Source organism: Hippocampus comes, unplaced genomic scaffold (assembly GCF_001891065.2).
Source record: "Hippocampus comes isolate QL1 unplaced genomic scaffold, H_comes_QL1_v1.1 scaffold80, whole genome shotgun sequence".
NCBI lineage: Eukaryota > Metazoa > Chordata > Actinopteri > Syngnathiformes > Syngnathidae > Hippocampus > Hippocampus comes.
Genome location: NW_017806164.1, coordinates 918,371 through 938,161, shown reverse-complemented (window position 1 = coordinate 938,161; position 19,791 = coordinate 918,371). Strand labels below are relative to the sequence as shown.

The 19,791-nt window shown below is 41.1% G+C and overlaps 1 protein-coding gene across 3 annotated transcripts in view; it reads left to right on the top strand.

The window, feature by feature from the left end:
• The first annotated feature begins 343 nt into the window (after positions 1-343).
• Positions 344-19,791, top strand: part of spon1a (spondin 1a) — a 48,110-nt gene continuing 28,662 nt past the window's right edge. For 2 of the 3 annotated variants that reach the window (XM_019895938.1, XM_019895937.1), the window contains exons 1-6: positions 344-936; positions 2,224-2,330; positions 7,947-8,080; positions 14,536-14,609; positions 14,944-15,066; positions 17,278-17,426. In XM_019895938.1, coding sequence (XP_019751497.1) covers positions 705-936; positions 2,224-2,330; positions 7,947-8,080; positions 14,536-14,609; positions 14,944-15,066; positions 17,278-17,426 — 819 coding nt within the window. In that variant the 5' untranslated portion in view covers positions 344-704. Of the gene's footprint in view, positions 937-1,968; positions 2,141-2,223; positions 2,331-7,946; positions 8,081-14,535; positions 14,610-14,943; positions 15,067-17,277; positions 17,427-19,791 lie in introns of those variants that run through there. The other variant, XM_019895939.1, reaches the window with a different exon arrangement.

Below are 19,791 nucleotides of genomic sequence, written 5' to 3'. Positions count from 1 at the left end.
CGGGCCAGATCTGGCCCCCGGGCCTTGAGTTTGACACCTGTGCCGGAGAGCCAAACGGGCATATGCACATTTATTGTTGTCGGCTGAGCAATATGGAGACATACTGTACAGCTAAGTGCTGATTTTCGATCGCTATATGTAAATTATTTTAATATTTTAAGGATTATAGAGATTCAAATGAATCAAGCTGACAACTCTGTTTGAGAAAGGTTCATGACTAGTTTGTATGCGTGCGACACACGTGTGTGTGTGTGTGTGTGTGTGTGTGTGTGTGTGTGTGTGGCTGTGGCAATTTGACACGCGCACACACTCGCGCACGCGCGCGCACGCACGCACGCACACTGAGTTCAACGTGTCAAACGCATTGCCTCCTCTGTGGGAATGTTTGTCTTTGCCGGTTGGTTGGTCAAAGAGCTGCGGTCGTGGAGGCAACCGCGCAACACTTATTCCGCGCTTGGCTATTTCCACGGACTCCCGCTATCGTTTTTCTACTCTCGCCAGACGCCTCCAGTGTGTGTGCGTCTCCCTCGGACAGTGCACATCGTCGCACCCCATTCGGTCATTGCCTTCTCCCGCTGCACACCCAAGCATGGATCCAGCCTCTTAGCAGACAGCACTTTGTTCACATTTTGGAGTCAAACGGGTCTTTGTTGGAAGTTTGTTTTGCCCTCCTCTCTGCCCCGCAAGTTCTCCAAGATTTTAGGATGGCAAAGCGCGGGCTGCACCCACGCGTCATGCTCCTGCTGTGCCTGATCTCCACGGCGGCGTGCGACACGTTCGGGTCCACCGAGGAGCCCACTGACACGGGCGCTAAGTCGGACGGCTACTGCAGCCGCATCCTGCGGGCTCAGAGCGCTCGCAGGGACGGCAACAGCGAGTTCAGGCTACGCGTGGAAGGAGACCCCGAGAGCTACCAGCCAGGGAGCACCTACAGAGGTTAGTGTGCCTGCTCACCTTTAATAACGTTCCGTTCCGTTACTTCAGCCTTCTACAACCTTATATTATTGTTTTACGTGTCTTCATTTCAAGTAAAATTCGAGATTAAATCAAACAGCATGTTTTTACATACTAATAGGCAATGAAATGGCATTTAAAAAGAACAAAATAACTTAAAAAAATACTTTCAATAAAAATGTAAAGAACAAAACACATACGGTTTCGATTGTGAAAGTATAATCAAATAAATAAAATCAAGCTCGTTTCAATTAGTCAACACAATCTATTTCGATCACACAATTTTGTAATATCTTTATTCGTGTTTTTTTTTCCTCCTTTCGTTTTGTCTGCAAGGGGGTGGCCCTAAATTGTGACAAAGGCCAAAGCACATTTGTTTCAGTGCCTTACTCAAGGGCACTTCTGGAGTGCTTGAAAGCAAATTGACCCTTCTCGATGATGTTGATGATGATGATGATCATTATTTTACATCTGACGACAATTAAAATATTAATGCTTTTCTTTGGACCGTGCCATTTTTTTTAAAGTGCATCTTGGGCAGTCCACGGCAGCTTTTGAACTTGTGACTCTCTGCTCTATATTGTCAACTTTCTCATTCATGACGGTTCTCACCCTCCTCTTCCTTTTTTTTTTCCCCATATGCAGTTTTCAAATCTATGCTAGAATGTTTAAATATATTGACTAAAGCTCAGCAAAGCTTTAGGGCAGTGGTGGGAAAGTCCGGTCCTCGAGAGCCTCTATCCAGCCTGTTTTATATGTCGCCCTCTGCGAAAACACCTGATTCAAATGATCGGCTCATCGCCAAGCTTTTCAGAAGCCTGATAACAATCCCGATCTTTTGAATCAGGTATGTTGGAGGAGTGAGACATATAAAACACTCTGATAGAGTCTCTTGGGGACCCGACTTGAGCACCACGGCTTTAGGGTGTTACTCAATGTTCAAGTAAAGGTTGCGGTGTAAAGGGGCTGAGCCATGCTGCTTCATTTGTTCCATTGTTGTGTCGCAGTTTGCTATCATACAGTCAAGACACATTTCACATTATAAACTGCAATATACCGCATTTATCCAGTGTTTAATTTTGGTTTTCAATTTCATAAAAATTATTTCATCTTGCCCTTCTGGATATCTGCAAAATATTTGCATGCTCTACCCTCAAGAAAAGTTTCGAATGTCAACATGGTGCAGGTGGATTATGTTCGGACGGTTCTTGCATCTGAATCAAAGTTTATCTCCATTTCCTCGTTCTGTTTCTATTCACCTCCATCCAGTGACTCTGTTTGCGACCAACCCCTCCTACTTCAGAGGCTTCACCCTCATCGCCTTGAAGGAGGGTGCAGCTGGAGACAAGGAGGAAGACTACCTTGGAAATTTCCAGGTAAGATAAAATAGAAGTTTGTCAGTTGCTCTGCAGAGAACATTTCTCAAATCAGAAATGGAATTTGCAAAATGGCAAGCGCATTTGTCTAAACAATTTGTACAAAATGCTAAGACGTCACGTCACGGCTTCCATGCAAAAGCCATTTTCTTTCTCTAAAATCTTTAGTACCTCTTTCATAAGTAAATCTTTGTCTCCCTGGATAGGTCGTTGCTATCAACTCAACTCCACTGTAGTGAAGTAATACTTAACAAGAAGGCAGTCAAAGTGCTGAGTCATGTTGTCAATATAACGTGGTACTCCGGAGGGATGTTCTGATGTAAACTGCCACTTAAGTTTTGATGACCAATTCAGTACTGTAAATCGGAGGCTATGTCTTTTTGTTTGTGGACAAGATTCATATTTTACCTTGATTCTTTGCACTGTGATACAGACAGGAAATGACAGCACAATATAACGCAAAGACCAAAAAAAAAAAAAAGATTAAATAAAAAAGGAGAAATGTGAACATGGGACAGTATTTTTAGGGACATTTGTACACGCAGCTGTAGGCATTACAGTGCAGACTGCCATCTTCCCTTGAGCCACAAATTCTCATCCACATCACAACAATGCTCTTCACTTGCATGAGCTTTTTTAGAAAAATGGTTGATTATTGCTGGAGCTAATGCTTCACTCATTTGCCTTTGTTAGAAAAAGTCAAGCTTCGCCTCGGAAAAAAAAGTCTAATGGAAATGTATTGAAATATGCTCGGCATAATATGATAACTTCAGCCATTTTGCATGTAAACACTTGATCATCTCATGCCACAATGTGGCCTGTGAGACAATTCAACCGCCACCCATTAGAATAATGTCTGATCAACGTGACATAAGCAATTGATAATGTCAGACACAGCAGAGAATTTGAAAGAACCATTTGCATGCATGTGCATGGAGAATGAGAAACTGCTTTATTAATGTGCACAAGGGACACAATGATGTAAAAATTGAACAAGCAGGTTTGAAAAATTCAATTCCGCTGTCCCAAAACAAGAGAACAATTGCAATATATACACGTCAGCATTTCCAGCTCGTCTAACAAGCTGAATGTCAATGGCACCTTTTCCTACATGCTGCTCTTATTTACCAAACGGTTCTGTGAACACAAGGAACATATAGAGTCCGTTTCGTGTGTGGTTGACTGTACACTCAAAAGCAAATGGTGGAGTTTAGATGGCAATTAGCATTTTACTAAGGAACAGTCATCCCGAAGAAGAAGAGGGAAGGAAGAGAAGTGTTGAGCTGCAGAGGCAGCGGCGTGCTGCGACACGCACCTGGCCATGGCAAAGGTTCCATCTAAGTCTTTGCGTTTCGAATGCAGTGCAGGCAGCAGATAGGAGAATACTCGGTGATAATCATCCCACTGGGCGGCACAACTATTGAGGTCTCCCAGTGCCCACTTCACGGTGCAGATATGTTTCAGCCATGTCAAGACAGTACTTCCCACTTCCCTCTCGCAGGAGAATACTCGTTGATGGTCTGAGAAATGATCGTCACAGAATATGCGCGAATCACTTTTATCGTTTCTCTGTCTTCATTATTTATTTCAATAAATTTCACGGACATTTAAAATGATATACATCACTAACACTATGTGCTTGGTGAAGTACACATGTACACTTGAATGAAATGCAAGAGCTATGTGAAAAATTACACACCAAGTGGTGATTGATGTAACAATGTTTCTTATTGTAGTTTAGAGTGCTGCTGAAATGTACTTCATCAACCTTTGGGTTGTTTCTAATATTTTGCTTATCTCTATTGGTCAGAAAATGAGCGAACCAAAATATTACTCTGCGTCCACAGGATGCAATGCATCACTGCATCCATATTATTGAACGTGACTTAATATAACTTTTCCACGGTGTCGACCAAAATCCAATCTTTGTCCAGTCAGTTTTTATTGAAACTCATTAGATTGTACATGTGTACCTAATGAAGTAGCCAGTGACTGTGGAATCTAAAGTGTGTTCAAGGATATGAACATATAGAACACATGGAACTGTTTTAAGCTAAATCAAATCAGCCTATCATGCAATTTCTTTGTAATCTCAGTTAAAAATACAATTAAAGACAACCACATGTTTGTGCGCTGGCAGGAAATCATTGTTTTGTTCGGCAGGACAGATTTAGCAACATATCCTGAATTCTTTTTTTCTATTTATTGAATCTGCAGCCCAATCTGCTCTGCACAGTGTGACCACATATCCCAGAGTTACACTGCTCTGCGGTGGCACTCGCTGTGAACTTAGCCACTAAATTTTGAGGACATAAAAAGCAGAATATTCTATTTTTGCCCCGCAGATGGCTCACATCTCGTCACAGGGATTCTTTTTATTCTCTTCCATCCCAGCCTGGAGTTGCTTGATGTGAGAGGATGCTAAAACGTCACACTGTAGAACGTTTCCACATTGATGGGCACAAAGGAACATACGTTGGCCCAAAGGGAACAAAAAACATTGGGATCTATTTTTGTAGACAGTGCATCTGCGTCTTGGCGCAAATGCCGGCAGATCCGAATTTTCATATCACCACGAGGCTTGTGGCACGTACTGTATATGCCAATTTGTCAGACGGGTCTGTGCCAAGCTGGGTGGGCCGGAGCAGCAGAAGCAGTTTCTTGGGGATGTGTCTCGTGACAATTTGGTGGCAGAAAGTTGATCAAAATCTTACACCTGATCAGTCCACATCTAAGTGGCTGGGGCAGGGTAAACAGCTGGTCTGATGTGACACATTTTAAACATAAATATATGAATGACAGGGATCAAACACTTCGAATCATTGTTTTCAATCTTGTTATTTTTGTTTTAATCATCGCACTGGGCGGCACAACTATTGGGGTCTCCCAGTGCCCACTTCACGTTGCAGATATGCTTCAGCCATGTCAAGACAGTAGTAGGTGACTAGTGCCTCTTTAATTAGCTATGATTAAAGTCGGCTGTGACCACTCCTACAGCGGCGCAGCCTTCCCTCTCACAGGGAAATTACCAACATCGGGTTTAGAGATACACCACATGCCGCATAGGTCACGAAAATAGAGTACTATAAAAGTTGTGATGAGTAGTCGTCAGCCAGGTGAGGTGTATTTCAGATGTCACACTGACATGGGCAATAGACTTAGTTGAGAGAAATGACAAATGTATTCAGTTTAAAATGTATACATCAACTAAACCGCATCCTTGCCCATGGTGGTTGCTTACTGTGCTTATCATTTCAATCAAAGTCATTATTTCATTCGAAATAAAAGAAAAATCTTGGTTCAAAATGGGGTTGGAAGAAGCTTTCTTTTTTTTTTTTTCGTTTGACTTGCGAGCATGAAGTTCAAGATATGAGAAATGTATCAGCAGTGAAGTCAACTCACTTCACAACAAGCGAGTGCTGAGTTTTAGTGTGAATTAAATGTAAAGACTATATACATTTGTATATTTGGCAACCCACCGCTGCAGGTCAGCATCTTGACTGCAGTCTTATCCCTGACGTCATGTGAACAAGAGGTAAAAATAAACTGCTGTCAAAAATATACAGTACATTCTATTCCTCCATTGTCACCATGTCACTTAATCTTTTGTGTTTTGTGCCGTTTATGAACCCCGCACACATCTTCCCCAACTACACACACATTTAATTCCTCCATTCTCCTCTTCTTACATGGGCGGGCAAGCATCCAGGCTAGGAGGAAAAAAACCAAAACGCTTCAACACAAGATGTTATTTGACGCACAGCTCATTGGAAAGCTCAGAGTGCCCCGGCTACTGACTTCATGAGAAGCACTTTTTATCAAGCGCTCAACTGCCACCGTGTGTGCAAATTAGAGTGTCAAACCCGGTGGTCGCTATCTCACGGAATAATACTTCTCGTGAAATAAGGTGGTGGGGGGTTAGGGTGTCAGGCCGGGGGCATAGGGTGGCTCGCTTGGTGGGGAGCAACGGGGGGGGGTTGGGGTTCAAGACAAGTCAGCATACCCTCATGAGGCTTTAAGCGCAGCATGGGTTGAACACAAATCAGACATTTTGAAAATGTCTTCACTTTCTCTGATTGCTGTACACATTCCAATGTTCTTCAAGGATGTCATCACCCCACCACAAACTGTTGCAACCCAATATTGTTTTAAAGATTTCCCCAGCTGGAGATTTTCATCATGCTCACATTAGCACCACCACCATCATCATCATCATCATGATCCTCATCATCGTCACACACAATTACAAATGTATGGCATCAAGTGGGGAAACCAGCCAGTTGTGATTTATTTTACCATGGAACGTCTGGAAGAGAATCTCAAGCACAAAGCCAAGTTTGAAATGATGGAATTGAAAGTGTGGAAGACAAACAACATATCAAGAAATCTATTGCTACATTAATTTGATGGAATTATATTTTTGAATGAAGTTGCCCAAGAGTGCAATATGTCCTTGCAAGCCTACTATGTACCATACAGGGACAAAGACTCACATTTATCCGTCCACATAAATGAAGTCAAATACACTTTTCGCCATCTTGTGGTTTGACGAGTACATCTTCCCACTGATATAAGTCCGCTACGTGCATACATGCCTATGCTCATACGCGGACGCGCAACACACACACACACACACACACACACACACACACACACACACACACACACACACACACACACACACACACACGCACACACGCACACACGCACAACCACTCAGATGCATGCCTCACACACAAGAACACACACACCTACACTAAACCTATCACCATCTATTTTCCAGGGAGAATCATTCATAATATGAACTGACAAAAAAAAAAAAAAAATCCCCCTTTATGGCGGCAGGAAGTTTTTGCTTTCAGAGCCCTGGTATTCTCTCTTCTAAATGAAACATCTCTTTTTTGCCTGTAGTCGACATTGACTTTCACGCTTTGTCAATATTCTTTATTGATATAGTATGTGTTATGAATCGTGAATATTGGGCACAGTTCATGTGCATGCGTCAGACTGCGCCTTTTTAAATGACGCGGAGTCAATAGTGAGGATCGAGAAGGTGGGAATTCATTTTCTGATGGACCTTGTTATTGATCTTTGAAATTCAATTTACTTTATTTCACCAGTAAAATCCATTTTGGCTCAGGAGTTAATTTCCATTGAGTACAGCCAAGTAGAACGGCATGTCAGTACAAATGTGATGCATCACATTTAATGTATTCCACACACCCAATCATTGGCACATACATGGCAGCTTTCCCTGACGTTTGACTTTTGAAGAGCATAAAAATAAAATGACTACAATTATTTCACCCATTGACCACACTGGTTTTAATGATTAAAATTAAAGAATGACATTTGTGACATGAATACACTTTTACAAGACTGATGGGCAATTGAACTCACAGCAAGATTGGTTATGTGGACACATCTTTTGCGCAAGTTACACCGCCCGAAGGAATAAAGCTGATATCTCAAAATGATTCAAGAAATATTGTGTCGACAGGTCGCCTGAATGTTAACAACACAGTAGCAGCTCTATTTATTAACTTCTGTTTCATATTATCATGGCCAAGTCTGAGTGTTATTTTCATCAAATTTCTATTTGTGTGATTTCGACAGATAATCGATGAAGAAGAAACACAATTTATGATCAACTGCCCACCCGCAGTGACAGAGGGGACACCTCGACGACGCACCAGCATCCAGGTGTTCTGGACTGCGCCACCTAGCGGCTCTGGCTGTGTATTACTCAAGTATGTATGTCAAATCTCAACTCACCTGGATTTATGGAGCACTTTCATAAACAATCGCAGCGGTAAAAAAAGTAATAATAAAAGTAAATAATAAAGAAATAACATATTGTTTTCTCATTCAAGCATACAAACAGAACACTCTTCATATTGGCCTTTGGTATACATTTAGTTCAATTCCTTTTGGTTGTTGTTGTCGACTTATTCTGTGAACTTATTTGTTCATAAGAGGAAGATGAATGATATCTCAGCTGACCGGTATGAGGGTGTCCTTGATTTGACTTGCGATGGCTGCAAGCTGGAGTTTGAACGTAAACAAACTGCAGTTTTCCTACAGCCATTTGTCCGTTGCCAAATAACACACAGACAGTACAGAAGAAAGGGTACACCCTGAAATGGTCACCGGCGAATTTCAGGGCATACTTACCTGTAGACAAACGATCATGAACACTTACATTCAAACCTATGGCCAATTAATTAATCGAGTGCGCAGTACCTGGAGGACATTTACCAAGCGCGGAATGAACATGCAAATTTTAAAAACATGAAGGTCTGAACGGAGATTCCAATGCCGAATCCCTCACAATTTGAGCAGAGTGAAAAGCAGAGTGTCATTTTCTTTCCCACTTGGCTTCTCAAGCTATTCATTAGCCTGTGTTGGTTTTAACAGTTGATTGACACGGATAAATGCCTCTGTTGTTTGCCTTCCGGGCCCACTCAGAAACAATGTTTTTCTTGTTCAGCTGAAGATAGATCACGACAGATATCTTTTAATTAATCCACGACCATGGGGAAATATTGAGGGGAGATTTGTGAAAATGTACCTCAGAGCTGAAAAACATCTTTTCCCTGATCAATGAATTGCATAATCGTTATTTTTACCTTTTCAATGCGTTGTTTTCAACCCTGCTGTTTATTTCTTCAGTAGTGGCAGGGATGATAAAAGGCTTCGCTTATCTCAGCGTGACAGGAGGTTCTCTTTCTTAATAAATTAACCTCGCATTACATCCCCATCCATCCATCCATCCATCCATCCATCCATCCATCCATCCATCCATCCATCCATCCATCCATCCATCCATCCATCCATCCGTCTGTCCGTCCATCAGCCCATCCATCCTTTCCTTCATTTTCTATGAGGGCAAAAGGCAAACAACATCCTGAATATGTCGCCAGGCAAGCACAGGGAAGTTGAGAGTTGAGAACAATCCATTGAGTAGAAACTGTTCCTGCACTTGATGCACGAAAGTCAACTATGTTAACCATTACATTACCAATGGCTAATTCAACACATTGCATAACTGATCATTAACATTTAATTTTTGGGGGGGGGGATTTTTGATTTCATCTTCATAGGCCTTGTCCTAGTTCTCTCCAATTGGATTGCAAGAGTGCATGGATGTACTAAAAATGAAGACAAAATAGCAGACCCCTGACATTGGGGAAAGAAAGAGGGAGAGAGTGAAAAGCTTACACTTCAAACAAGAGATAGCTCTGGAAATGATGATTACAGGCTGGCAGTGGTTATTTATTCTTCCCTCACCTGTAGATGTCAAAATGAAGGTTGTTGTCTGCCTCTGGGCTGCAACACAACAAAAGTTTTAATAAAGTTGTATTGATCGAAGTGGTGCAACACACGTAGCGTGCTATCAAGGACAAGCTTTTTTTTCTTCTTTTTTTTTTTTTTTTGATGTGAGAGGTATTCATCGAGAAGAGATGTTGACACTTCCCGCAAAATGTATTGAATGAAGAGGCAGATGCAGTCAACAAATAATCACAGGAGGATACTAACACCTCAGCCAAGGTTGAAAGATTTTGGAATGCAAAACCAACAAAAAGTATTCCTGATAAAGAATGGTTTAGCACAAGTTTTTGTCGCATTGTTATGAAAGGTTATTTGGGGAAAAAAGTGAAGAAAGTCCATCAAAAAAAAACAAAACAAAACAAGAACAACAACGTTCTCATTATGCAATACAACAACAACAATACAAAAAAATAAGAACCGTCCAATACTTGTTTTTCTCTTCAGTATTGTTTCTGGCTGGAGCTGCACATCTGTCAGTCTAAAGATGTCATGATAAAAACAACATATGTCTTTGAAATTAGAAGCATGTCCGTTAAAAGCACCCGTGACTCACATGTCTCCCCTCCCGAGTGGTTTACTGCAGCATAATTGGTGGGCAGTTGCCCTCTTTGAGATGGAAAGATTTAGCCTGGTGGTTTGGTCGGGCTTAAGGTTGGTTCATGATGACAGAGTTGGACTACGATGCTTATTCTTGTCGGCAATCGGGAGCTATAACATTTTAAACCGTTTTAGCATCCCGTTATAGTACCATGCGTCAATGTCATATCTGGTGATGCAATTTATCATTTGCAGTTGGGTTTTGAAGACCGCACAGCAAGGATGACTGGATTAGTTTGATTAGCTTCTTGCTAATTCTTTGCTAGGAATAAGCTAAATGGACTTGTTAGTTGAATCTGAAGTGATTGTTTCAAACATACAATGTTTAATATGCTTTATCTGTTCAGTTTGTCAACTGCAACTAGCAGTGGCATTAAACAACTTCAACTATATATATTTTGAAAATTGCTCACAATCTACTGCTTCACTTGATGTGATTTGGGTGAAGTTAGCTGACACCACGCAGTACCCGTATCTCAAATACGTGCTTGCAAGTCAAAGCAAGAAAATGAAGGCTCATATTTCGAAAACACCCTAAATTAGTACATAGATGCATAAAATGACATTCTGTTAAATGTCAGTAACAAAACCACTGCTTCCCTTTTATGTGTCTATGTACTTAGACTGCAAATAATTGCCTTCTACGCATGTCACCAGGAAACCACCTCATCATAAAACCGAGCCTGACCTGTAAATGCCTAAAGTGAAACTACTTTGCCACAGCTGAACCTGCGGGCTTTATTCATCTTGGTCCTTAAAGCCATAATAAGTCATATGCGAGTACAGCAGTCACTTGTGAAGTTCCCGCCATCAATTTTCTCTCCATTTGTAGGTGGAAGGCAATTTATTCCTCATCGCCGTCTGGTGTGAGATATGCGGGGTCGTGTGTTGCACTCTGATGGGCGGTATTAGTGAGACAGTATATCAGTGAACATCCTACCACATGCAGCTGTCAAACTACCTCTTTCCAATACTGATAGGACAACGGGCCCCCCGTTAAAACCTGCTTTGCGTGCACTGTTCACACAGGATTGTCTGAAAGTTGTTTTTTTTCTTCATTGAATCTACAGGAGGAGCAAAAAGAAATAAACGAATTCAGTTAATCTCTGGTTGAAGCCGAGGCAAAGCAAAATGAGAATTGAATTATTCTGCTTCACATCTCTTCAGCTTGTAAAAGGAAAGCGTTTTTGAAAGAAAATGATCATTTTAACTCTCTCTGTCTCTCTCTCAGACTACACACACATATGCACTCTTTTAAATCAATGCACTTTAGGGGTGATTGGAATCGGTTGTGGTGTGGACCTAGCAAAGTGAGATAGAATTTAAATTGGATGTTAAGTAAGCATTACTCCATTTGATTGTCTGGCCAGCCCAGTAAAGTGGGTAGGGTGCAGCAGTGTGTGCGACTCTCAATGAGATATATGAAATTGGGGTGAGATTGAATTAAAGTGTGAGCAATTAGAGGAGTGCCGCTGGCATCACTTTCCTTGAATCTTTTTAGATGCATTATGGAGCTCTTTTGCATAGAAAACAGTTGCCACATACAAATTGGCCACAATATTAGGTACCCACGCAAAATCGAATGAGATCCAGCGATTCTTTATCTGAACCGCTTAATCCTCACAAGGTTCGCAGGCGTGCTGGAGCCTATCCCAGCTGACTTTGGGCAGTAGGCAGGGGACACCCTGAACCGGTTGCCAGCCAATCGCAGGGCACACAGAGACAATTTAGAGCGTTCACTCAACCTACCATACATGTTTTTGGAATGTGGCAATGCAATTTGACTTTTATCACTTTGTGCTGGCTAACAGTACCATCATTGGTCAAATTTTCATTTACTGCTGACCCATCATTGGCGAAGATATTGTCCGTTGTTATAGTAGCAGCACCATAGTCGTGGTGTCACTCAATGTGTCTTTCGAGGTTAGTCATTACACACAGTTGCAGCAATTACCATCTGGCCCTATCCGTTTAAACAGCAGAAAACATCTGGCAAGTAAATATAACTTGTTTGGTTTTGTAACAATACAGTCCCAAAAAAAACCCAAGGTACATTTTAGTCTTTGGCTATAAATACAAAAGGTCATGGTGAGTGTTAAATTTGAAAACAAATACTTGGGAATGTCAATGTCATAGTCCCACAGATGGACAAAGCAATTCAGAGAGCACGGTAACATTCATTAGACGGCGTTTTTACCATTATTACTAAAATAATTACCCTTCTGTCAAATGACAGTAAATAGGAATGTTTTCCATGCTTTTCATGCACTGCATTAAATGTGACACACTTATGTTGTGTGTATGCGAATGAGCCCACCATTTATGTGTGAGAGGTGGCGAGCCCACTCAGGATTGATTAAAATTAATGCGCAATATCAGTTTTCAAGCCCTTTGTCTGTCAGGGAAGGAAGTTTATTGAAAGCAAATCCAATATCTTCTTGACTTAATGGAGGAATACATAACTTGTGGCAGTGCTTCAAAGTCAATACAAGCAAGGTCCACCGATACTGCTCTTCTCATCTTCCTGAGGTAGCAAACTGAAATCCAAAGCTCCAAAAATATATTGATCATCATGTTTTCACTTTTCCAATTGAATATCTCTGAAATATTTTCTCAACATTATTATGGTGTTATTAGGGATTGACTCAAACAACAAATTCAGTTCGGAATCAGGAGAGGATTGCAGTATCTGGCAAAAATAGACTTCACTTTGTGCATCACATTTCCTGCACTGCATATGCAGTATTCTGTTCACAAATGTGAACTGCGTAGAGCTAAACTTAGTTTGATACTTCGCTTTAATTGGTATGCGACCAGTCCAGCTGGACCATCCAGCCCCTCTATTCACATTGACACACCACATTGTTTGGGGTTTGTCCCCATGGAAACACCCGGGCAGCCATCACTGCCTGAAGGGCTTGTGTTCGAATGTTAGATGGCAGGGGCCTTGTGCTCTGCCCTCATCTGTTTGGTCCCTGAAAAGGTTTGTTTGGGACCGATTTACATGTCAAGACCCTACCAGTTAGAAGAACAAGTCTCTCTGACAGCTCAATTTGCACAAGGTCTCGACTTCCATCTTAGAGAGCATTACTGCTGCACCGTGTACGTACTGCAGTGTGCTTGTATCTCAGTGCAAATGTGAGCAAACATTTTATTTACTGGCATGTGGCGGATCCAAAAAAAACCCTCAAAGTTATACAAAGTGGAGTACTTCAAACTCGTTCTCTAATTTCAAGGTGAATATCCTCCCCAACAAAACAGAAAAAGATTATCAGTCACTTATAAAGTGATGTCCTTCACCCTTACTTCCCACTCCAGATTTTGTTTCCCGCCACGGTATCCGTTGCCGCAGATTATAATTGTGATTCATTTGATTGTATCTGCTTCAATGTCATTCTAAAGACAGTTAACAGCAAAGTTTCATCTGAAGTTAAATGACGGTTTTCGCGGTGGGGGGGGGCGCTACAGTACAGAACAGTATAATATGGCGCGCTGATTCTAAAGACAGTTAACAGCAAAGTTTCATCTGAACTTAAATGACGGTTTTCGCGGTGGGGGGGGGGGGCTACAGTACAGAACAGTATAATATGGCGCGCTATTAAAAATACAACATTTTACGAAGATTTATGACGTTTATGGACATCGGCCCACGTTTTTTTTTTGGTTCTTTGAATTTTTTTAAAAATCTTTTTTTGTGTGTTGACACTTTGACAAGGTATCAATGATGGCACGCGAAACAGAAAAGTGACAACTTCAACAAGAGAATTACAACAACAATAAAACAGAATTAACATTGGAAAAATGTCACTTTGAAAAAAATCCCGTGCATTAATTTGAAATTTCATGGTGGCAAAAGTCAGTCCATTCTTTCAGAAAATGATTGAAATCTTAACATATGGAAGGTCGGACAGTAGGCCCCTATTTCGACCCTGCATTACACATACCGTATATATTATGTTTGTAGGTTATGGTTTTCAAATCATTGTTTTTTTTTTTTTTTTTTTTAAATATATCGATGGAAAGTTTTATACACCATGAACTGTGCTTTACTTTGCACATCTTTAATTCTAAAAAAAAAAAAAATCATCTGAATCATCTATTTGAATCCTGCATTTGCCTCCGCTGGCTATTCACTCACAATTCTTCAAACCTATTTTATGATTCCCATTATTTCCCACTGAATGCTATTTCATTTTCGACACTTGGCGTACAGCTGTACTTGGTGAAGCTTCTGACAATCTTCTCAGTGCACTTGTTTCTTGTGATGCTTGTGCAGGGCAAGCATTGTGCAGAAGAGGATCATCTATTTCCAGGATGAAGGCACCCTCACGAAGAAGATGTGCGAGAAAGGTAGGATTTCCTGCCAGCTCCTCAGTGCTTCAGTCTACCTGCGGGAATTCACGTTGGTTCCACGTTTCACTCTGCTTCATTCTCGCTTTTGATGATGATCCACTCAGCCGTTGGGCCTTGGCGTGAATGACTGTAATTGGGATTGACCCCACTAGAGACGTGTGACATTGGAAGCTACACTGCAAAAACAACATTGCTCCTTTTTCTCATACCCAACTTTTCTCTTCATCTGGTTTCTCACGTACAGGACTTAAATGACCAATCTAATGGTCTTGCTGAGTGTCTGTCAATCTTGCTTCCTTGACGGTTTCCCCAATTACTCCTTTGAATGCAGAATCCCTATATGGAGATGCTACAGATAAACCCCTGCATGAGTGCTGTGCCTGTGGAACGGCCAAGTACAGAGTCACCTTCTATGGGAACTGGTCAGAGAAGATTCATCCCAAAGACTACCCACGTAAGCAAAAATGAATCTGCTCTTTATAATGTCACTTTACATTTAATCATACATTTCATCTTGATCATGAGTCTGCAGGCTTGCCAGCCTGTGTGACGTGTGTGTATGTGTGTTCATAACCTTGTGCCTCCCGATCGGGATGTGAATTTATTCAGGGATTACCTTGCCTCTCGTTAAAATTCCGACCAAGTGGATCAATATACTGTTGAGAGTGGAGTACGATAAACCCTCAGATCCAATGGAACCCTAAATCACAGCCAAACAGAAAGACTAGTCGGTACGGAACGCATTCTCACATGGATCTTACAATTGGTTTTATTAGGTACATCTATTATCAAGTTCTTTGCAGGGAAATTGTCAACAGGCAGTAAATTGACATGAACCCTATTGGCACAGCTCAAAGTTACTGCTTGACTTCCCTGAAGCAGTATAGCCACTTAAAAAAGGCAGGTTACTATTATTATTCTATTTTTTTGGTGGGGGGGCTGTGGTCTAGTTTTTCATTCAGGCATTCAAAATTCTCCCATTTCCCTTTTGTGTGTTTTCTTGACGCTACCCAGCTATCTGCTTTTATGGGCTGGGAGGGTGTTTACTTATGCTAATTAGGACCAGATGGCACATATTTGCAATGTACAAGGAATTAAGGAACCGGATGTCAAGTGCAAGTGAATTATTAATTAATCTGAAGATATAATTTAATTGTCAAGTGCAAGTGAATTATTAATTAATCTGAAGAAAAAATTAAGTTATAAAACAAATTCAGAAAAACGCTGCATATTGTCAAAAAAAGTGGTTTCCAGTGCTCCAGAAATAGTCTGTAGCTTTTCTAAAGACTGAGTAGAAATCTTTTCTTAAATCAACAACTCTGGAAGTAGCGCTCAGACTAAGGATTAACAGTCACAAAACAATCTACAGGCCATCCTCCAAATTTGTCTGCTGCAACTACTAAATGCTTCTGAATGAGTCGATGCGTGTAAATTTGAATAATGTGAAACTGAGCACCATGTGAGGTAGTCTTCCAAATCCACATGCAGACATGATGCAACACTTAAAAGTGCTCGGAGCTGGGGCTACATGAAGACTTCCGATTAACCCAGTGCTTATCACTTATTTGCTTTTACGCCCCCGTAGCAACCAGAAAATGTTTTTCACCCCCCACCCCCATCAACTCGACACCATGACTATAACTAGCATCATTTATCGAAGAATTTTTTTCAGCACGGCTTGGGCAAAACATTGTATCCTTATGAATATTAAAGAACTCCCCCGCGCCCCCAAAAAATGTATATTGATCAACTAATAACAAAAATGGCGGCACGATGATCGAGTGGTTAGCACATCCGCCTCACAACGCAAAGGTGCAGGGTTTGATTCCGGCTCCGGCCTTCCTGTGTGGATTTTGCATTAACTCGTAGGCATGGAAGTACCAGTAAATACAAAAGATTTGATCTGAATGTCGACTGTCATTAAATGCACCAAAGAGGTAGAAGAGGATCGTAATGGCATGACAAAAGCTACATTTATCGGTACCGTTTTTGAAGAGATGCAACATTCAGCAGTATCATATGTGAATGGCAGGCAAATGTGCAATTGTGACCCTGATTAAAAGAGAGGCAGAAACTCGCAGCCTTTACTTGATGTCCATATTTGCGTTTCCAAAAAAAGAGGACATTGTGTGGGTGAGTGGCCTTGATTCTTAACAGACACTGCAAGATGCTTAATTGTAATACATAACAGCCTTTTTACAAGACACGGATGTCTATTAAAAAAAAAAAAAAAAAAATCTGGCCACCTGATGATGCTATGTCTAATGATTCAATGATGTCATGAAGAAATGCAGCGCAGAAAAATTAACATGTAGCACACTGAATGATATTATTAACCAATAGACCGTGTAAGAACGTGTGAGAGACATTTGTCGGTGAAATAATACATGTCGACTCAATCCATGGTGGATGATGACTTACGATGCCAAAAGTAGACCACACTGAGCAAAGAAGAAATCTGGTCTGCTGCTAACAACCACAACAAGCTTATCTTGATGTCACATAATTGGGCAGTAAGAAAGGCCCAACGAATTATATGCTGAAAGGGTGTAAAAGTTAACTCATCGCATTTCTTGGACTGTGCCACAACATGCATGGAAAATAGCTAGGGACAGGCCTTCTGGATGTACTGTATGCTCAGCTAATGAGATGACCTTCTTAACAGGTCGTGCCAATCACTGGTCAGCCATTATTGGCGCATCCCACTCGAAGAACTATGTGCTCTGGGAATATGGAGGCTTGGCCAGTGATGGGGTCAGACAGGTAGCAGAGCTTGGATCGCCATTCAAAATGGAGGAAGAGATCAGACAAAAGGTATGCGATTTTTTTTTTTTTTTTGGAGGGGGGGGGCACAAAATATTGCTTACAAATACTATACAAAAAGTCATACTGAAAAAATGTGATCCGCTCTTATGGTTATGACATCTTCCACTCCTCATTGATACAAAATCTTATCTGTGGCAGTTTTTTTTTCTATTCACCCAATTCACATTTGAGAGGTCAAAGCCCATTGATGTTAGACCTGAGGTAGGGTTAGGGTCACGGTTTTTCTACACTAAACTCACCCAATCATTGAGAACAGGGAAGGACTTCCTCCAAACTGTTCACACAAAGTTGAGAACATAAAATTCTTCACTACTTCTTGAAAACAAAATCGTCCAAAGCCCTGAGCTAGTCGTGAGTAATTGTGTGTTCCTCTAAAATGGAACACTTCATATACAGTAGTAGGTTCAGGTGCAACTATTGATTTGCTTGGTCCTAAACCTGCTGTACCTGAAGTCAGTATTTAATTAGAGTGACACTGTCATTCAAGCAGCGATGCTGTTCTTCACCTATTCCCGTGGGTGCCAACCCAATGGATATCAAGGGAATCCCTTTGATGAAATCTCTTTTGAATAGTACAAAAGTGTAGACTCAACATAAATATTTGCAAATCAGGTAACCAGTGATGAAATTCATGACTGACATCTTGACTTTGGACTTAACAAGGACTGGCACTTTTTTTTTTTCCCTGATGGCGCTCAAGGACCACTTTCCTATTCAAAGTCTGCATCCATATAATAATTTTCAAGTCCGATATTCTCTCCTTTCTTGGCCTTGTGTCTTTTTATTATCACCACAAATAGCATGTTATGTTCTTTCGCCTTTTCCTGCTCTCCATGGCCGTCTCTCCCACCCAGTCCTAAAATAACTGGTGCTGGCAGAGCAGATGGCCTTGCAGTGTGCTTATTGTTGGCTAATACTGAAGACCTGAAGTCACAGCAGATAATGAGAGTGCAGCGTGAGCCATGGAGTCTCCTGCCATTACTGACTTATGGCTGCGAGTACTTTTCTTAAAAATGATGTAAAGCGAGTGATTAGATGCAAGATTTAAAGGAGCACAATGGGCGGTAGAAAAAAAGCAAAAACCCTGAACTGATTCTAAAGAAACGTGACCTTTTCTGCTATGTGGTTTCTATACCCACTTAAAAAGTGTTGCGTTAGGGTAGTCAGGAGCAAATTCACTCTTGTATGAGTGCAGGTTGATGATTAGACACGAGAGCCACACAAATCCTGATTGCTTCAATACTTGAGAATTGAGTGCTATTATTCATAACCTCAAAGTGCGCGTTGTACAATCAACCATTTTCATTATTATTTTAATTCAATGCTTTAAGTAGGAAGGCATAATTGTGTGAATAATTTTATATTTTTAAGGAGTTGGCGATCATGCTCTGATTAAAAATAATGAATACATCAGAAGTTATTCACTAGTGAGTAGTTGAATTTTGAATTTTTCTTTTCCCATGGGCAATTATTTGGAGGACTACATTTCACTTTTACGTGAGTCATATTATTCTACACTAAAAGTTCTCTGACTCCAGTTCTCGTATACTCTGCTTTGCTCAGTATATGTTCGAGAAGAACTCAACATACAAACATTGAGCTGTGTTTTAGCGTCAAGAAATTAACGTTTTTGACACTATTGAGTTGGATCCGCCACTTTGTACTAAATGGGGCTCATTAGTTTATTGTAGATTTCAGTATTTATTTAAATTATTTTTACACTGAATCATGAACACACTCTACATCCTTAGACTGCTTTTACTGTCTCAATGTGCACGATGGGGATACTTCATTATTTTAAATGGAAACCTCTGAACTACGCCATGCAAACCTTTGGCCTGACAAGGAAAAACTCTCACAACAAGCAAGTTATTAGTACTATTGACTGCTGTTTCTCAGGTATGTATCGAAATACAGCCATGCCCCCCCCCACTCCAAGTAAAAACAGAACTGTTTCATTAAAAAAACAAAAACAAAAAAAGCAAACAAAACAAAAAACATAACACACACAGGCTGGCAATGCCCTTTAGTGAAGTAGCGCATTTGAGCGAGGTTCCATTTTGAAGTGTTCAGAATCTTAGCGAATGCTTACACACACAGAAAGCTGATTGGCTTTTGTGTCAGGTGTGCCATCCGGATGGGTTGGGGGGGGGGGGGTTGGTGCGTCAGTGGTGGTGGCGCAGTCAATGATGAGTGCAAAATTGATATTCTTAGCCATGCTCCACTCTAAGCTATGGACCATGCGGATCAAAGTGTTCATTTGCAGACATGCCAAAAGTGCGCGCGCACACACACACACACACACACACACACACACACACACACACACACACACACACACACACACACACAC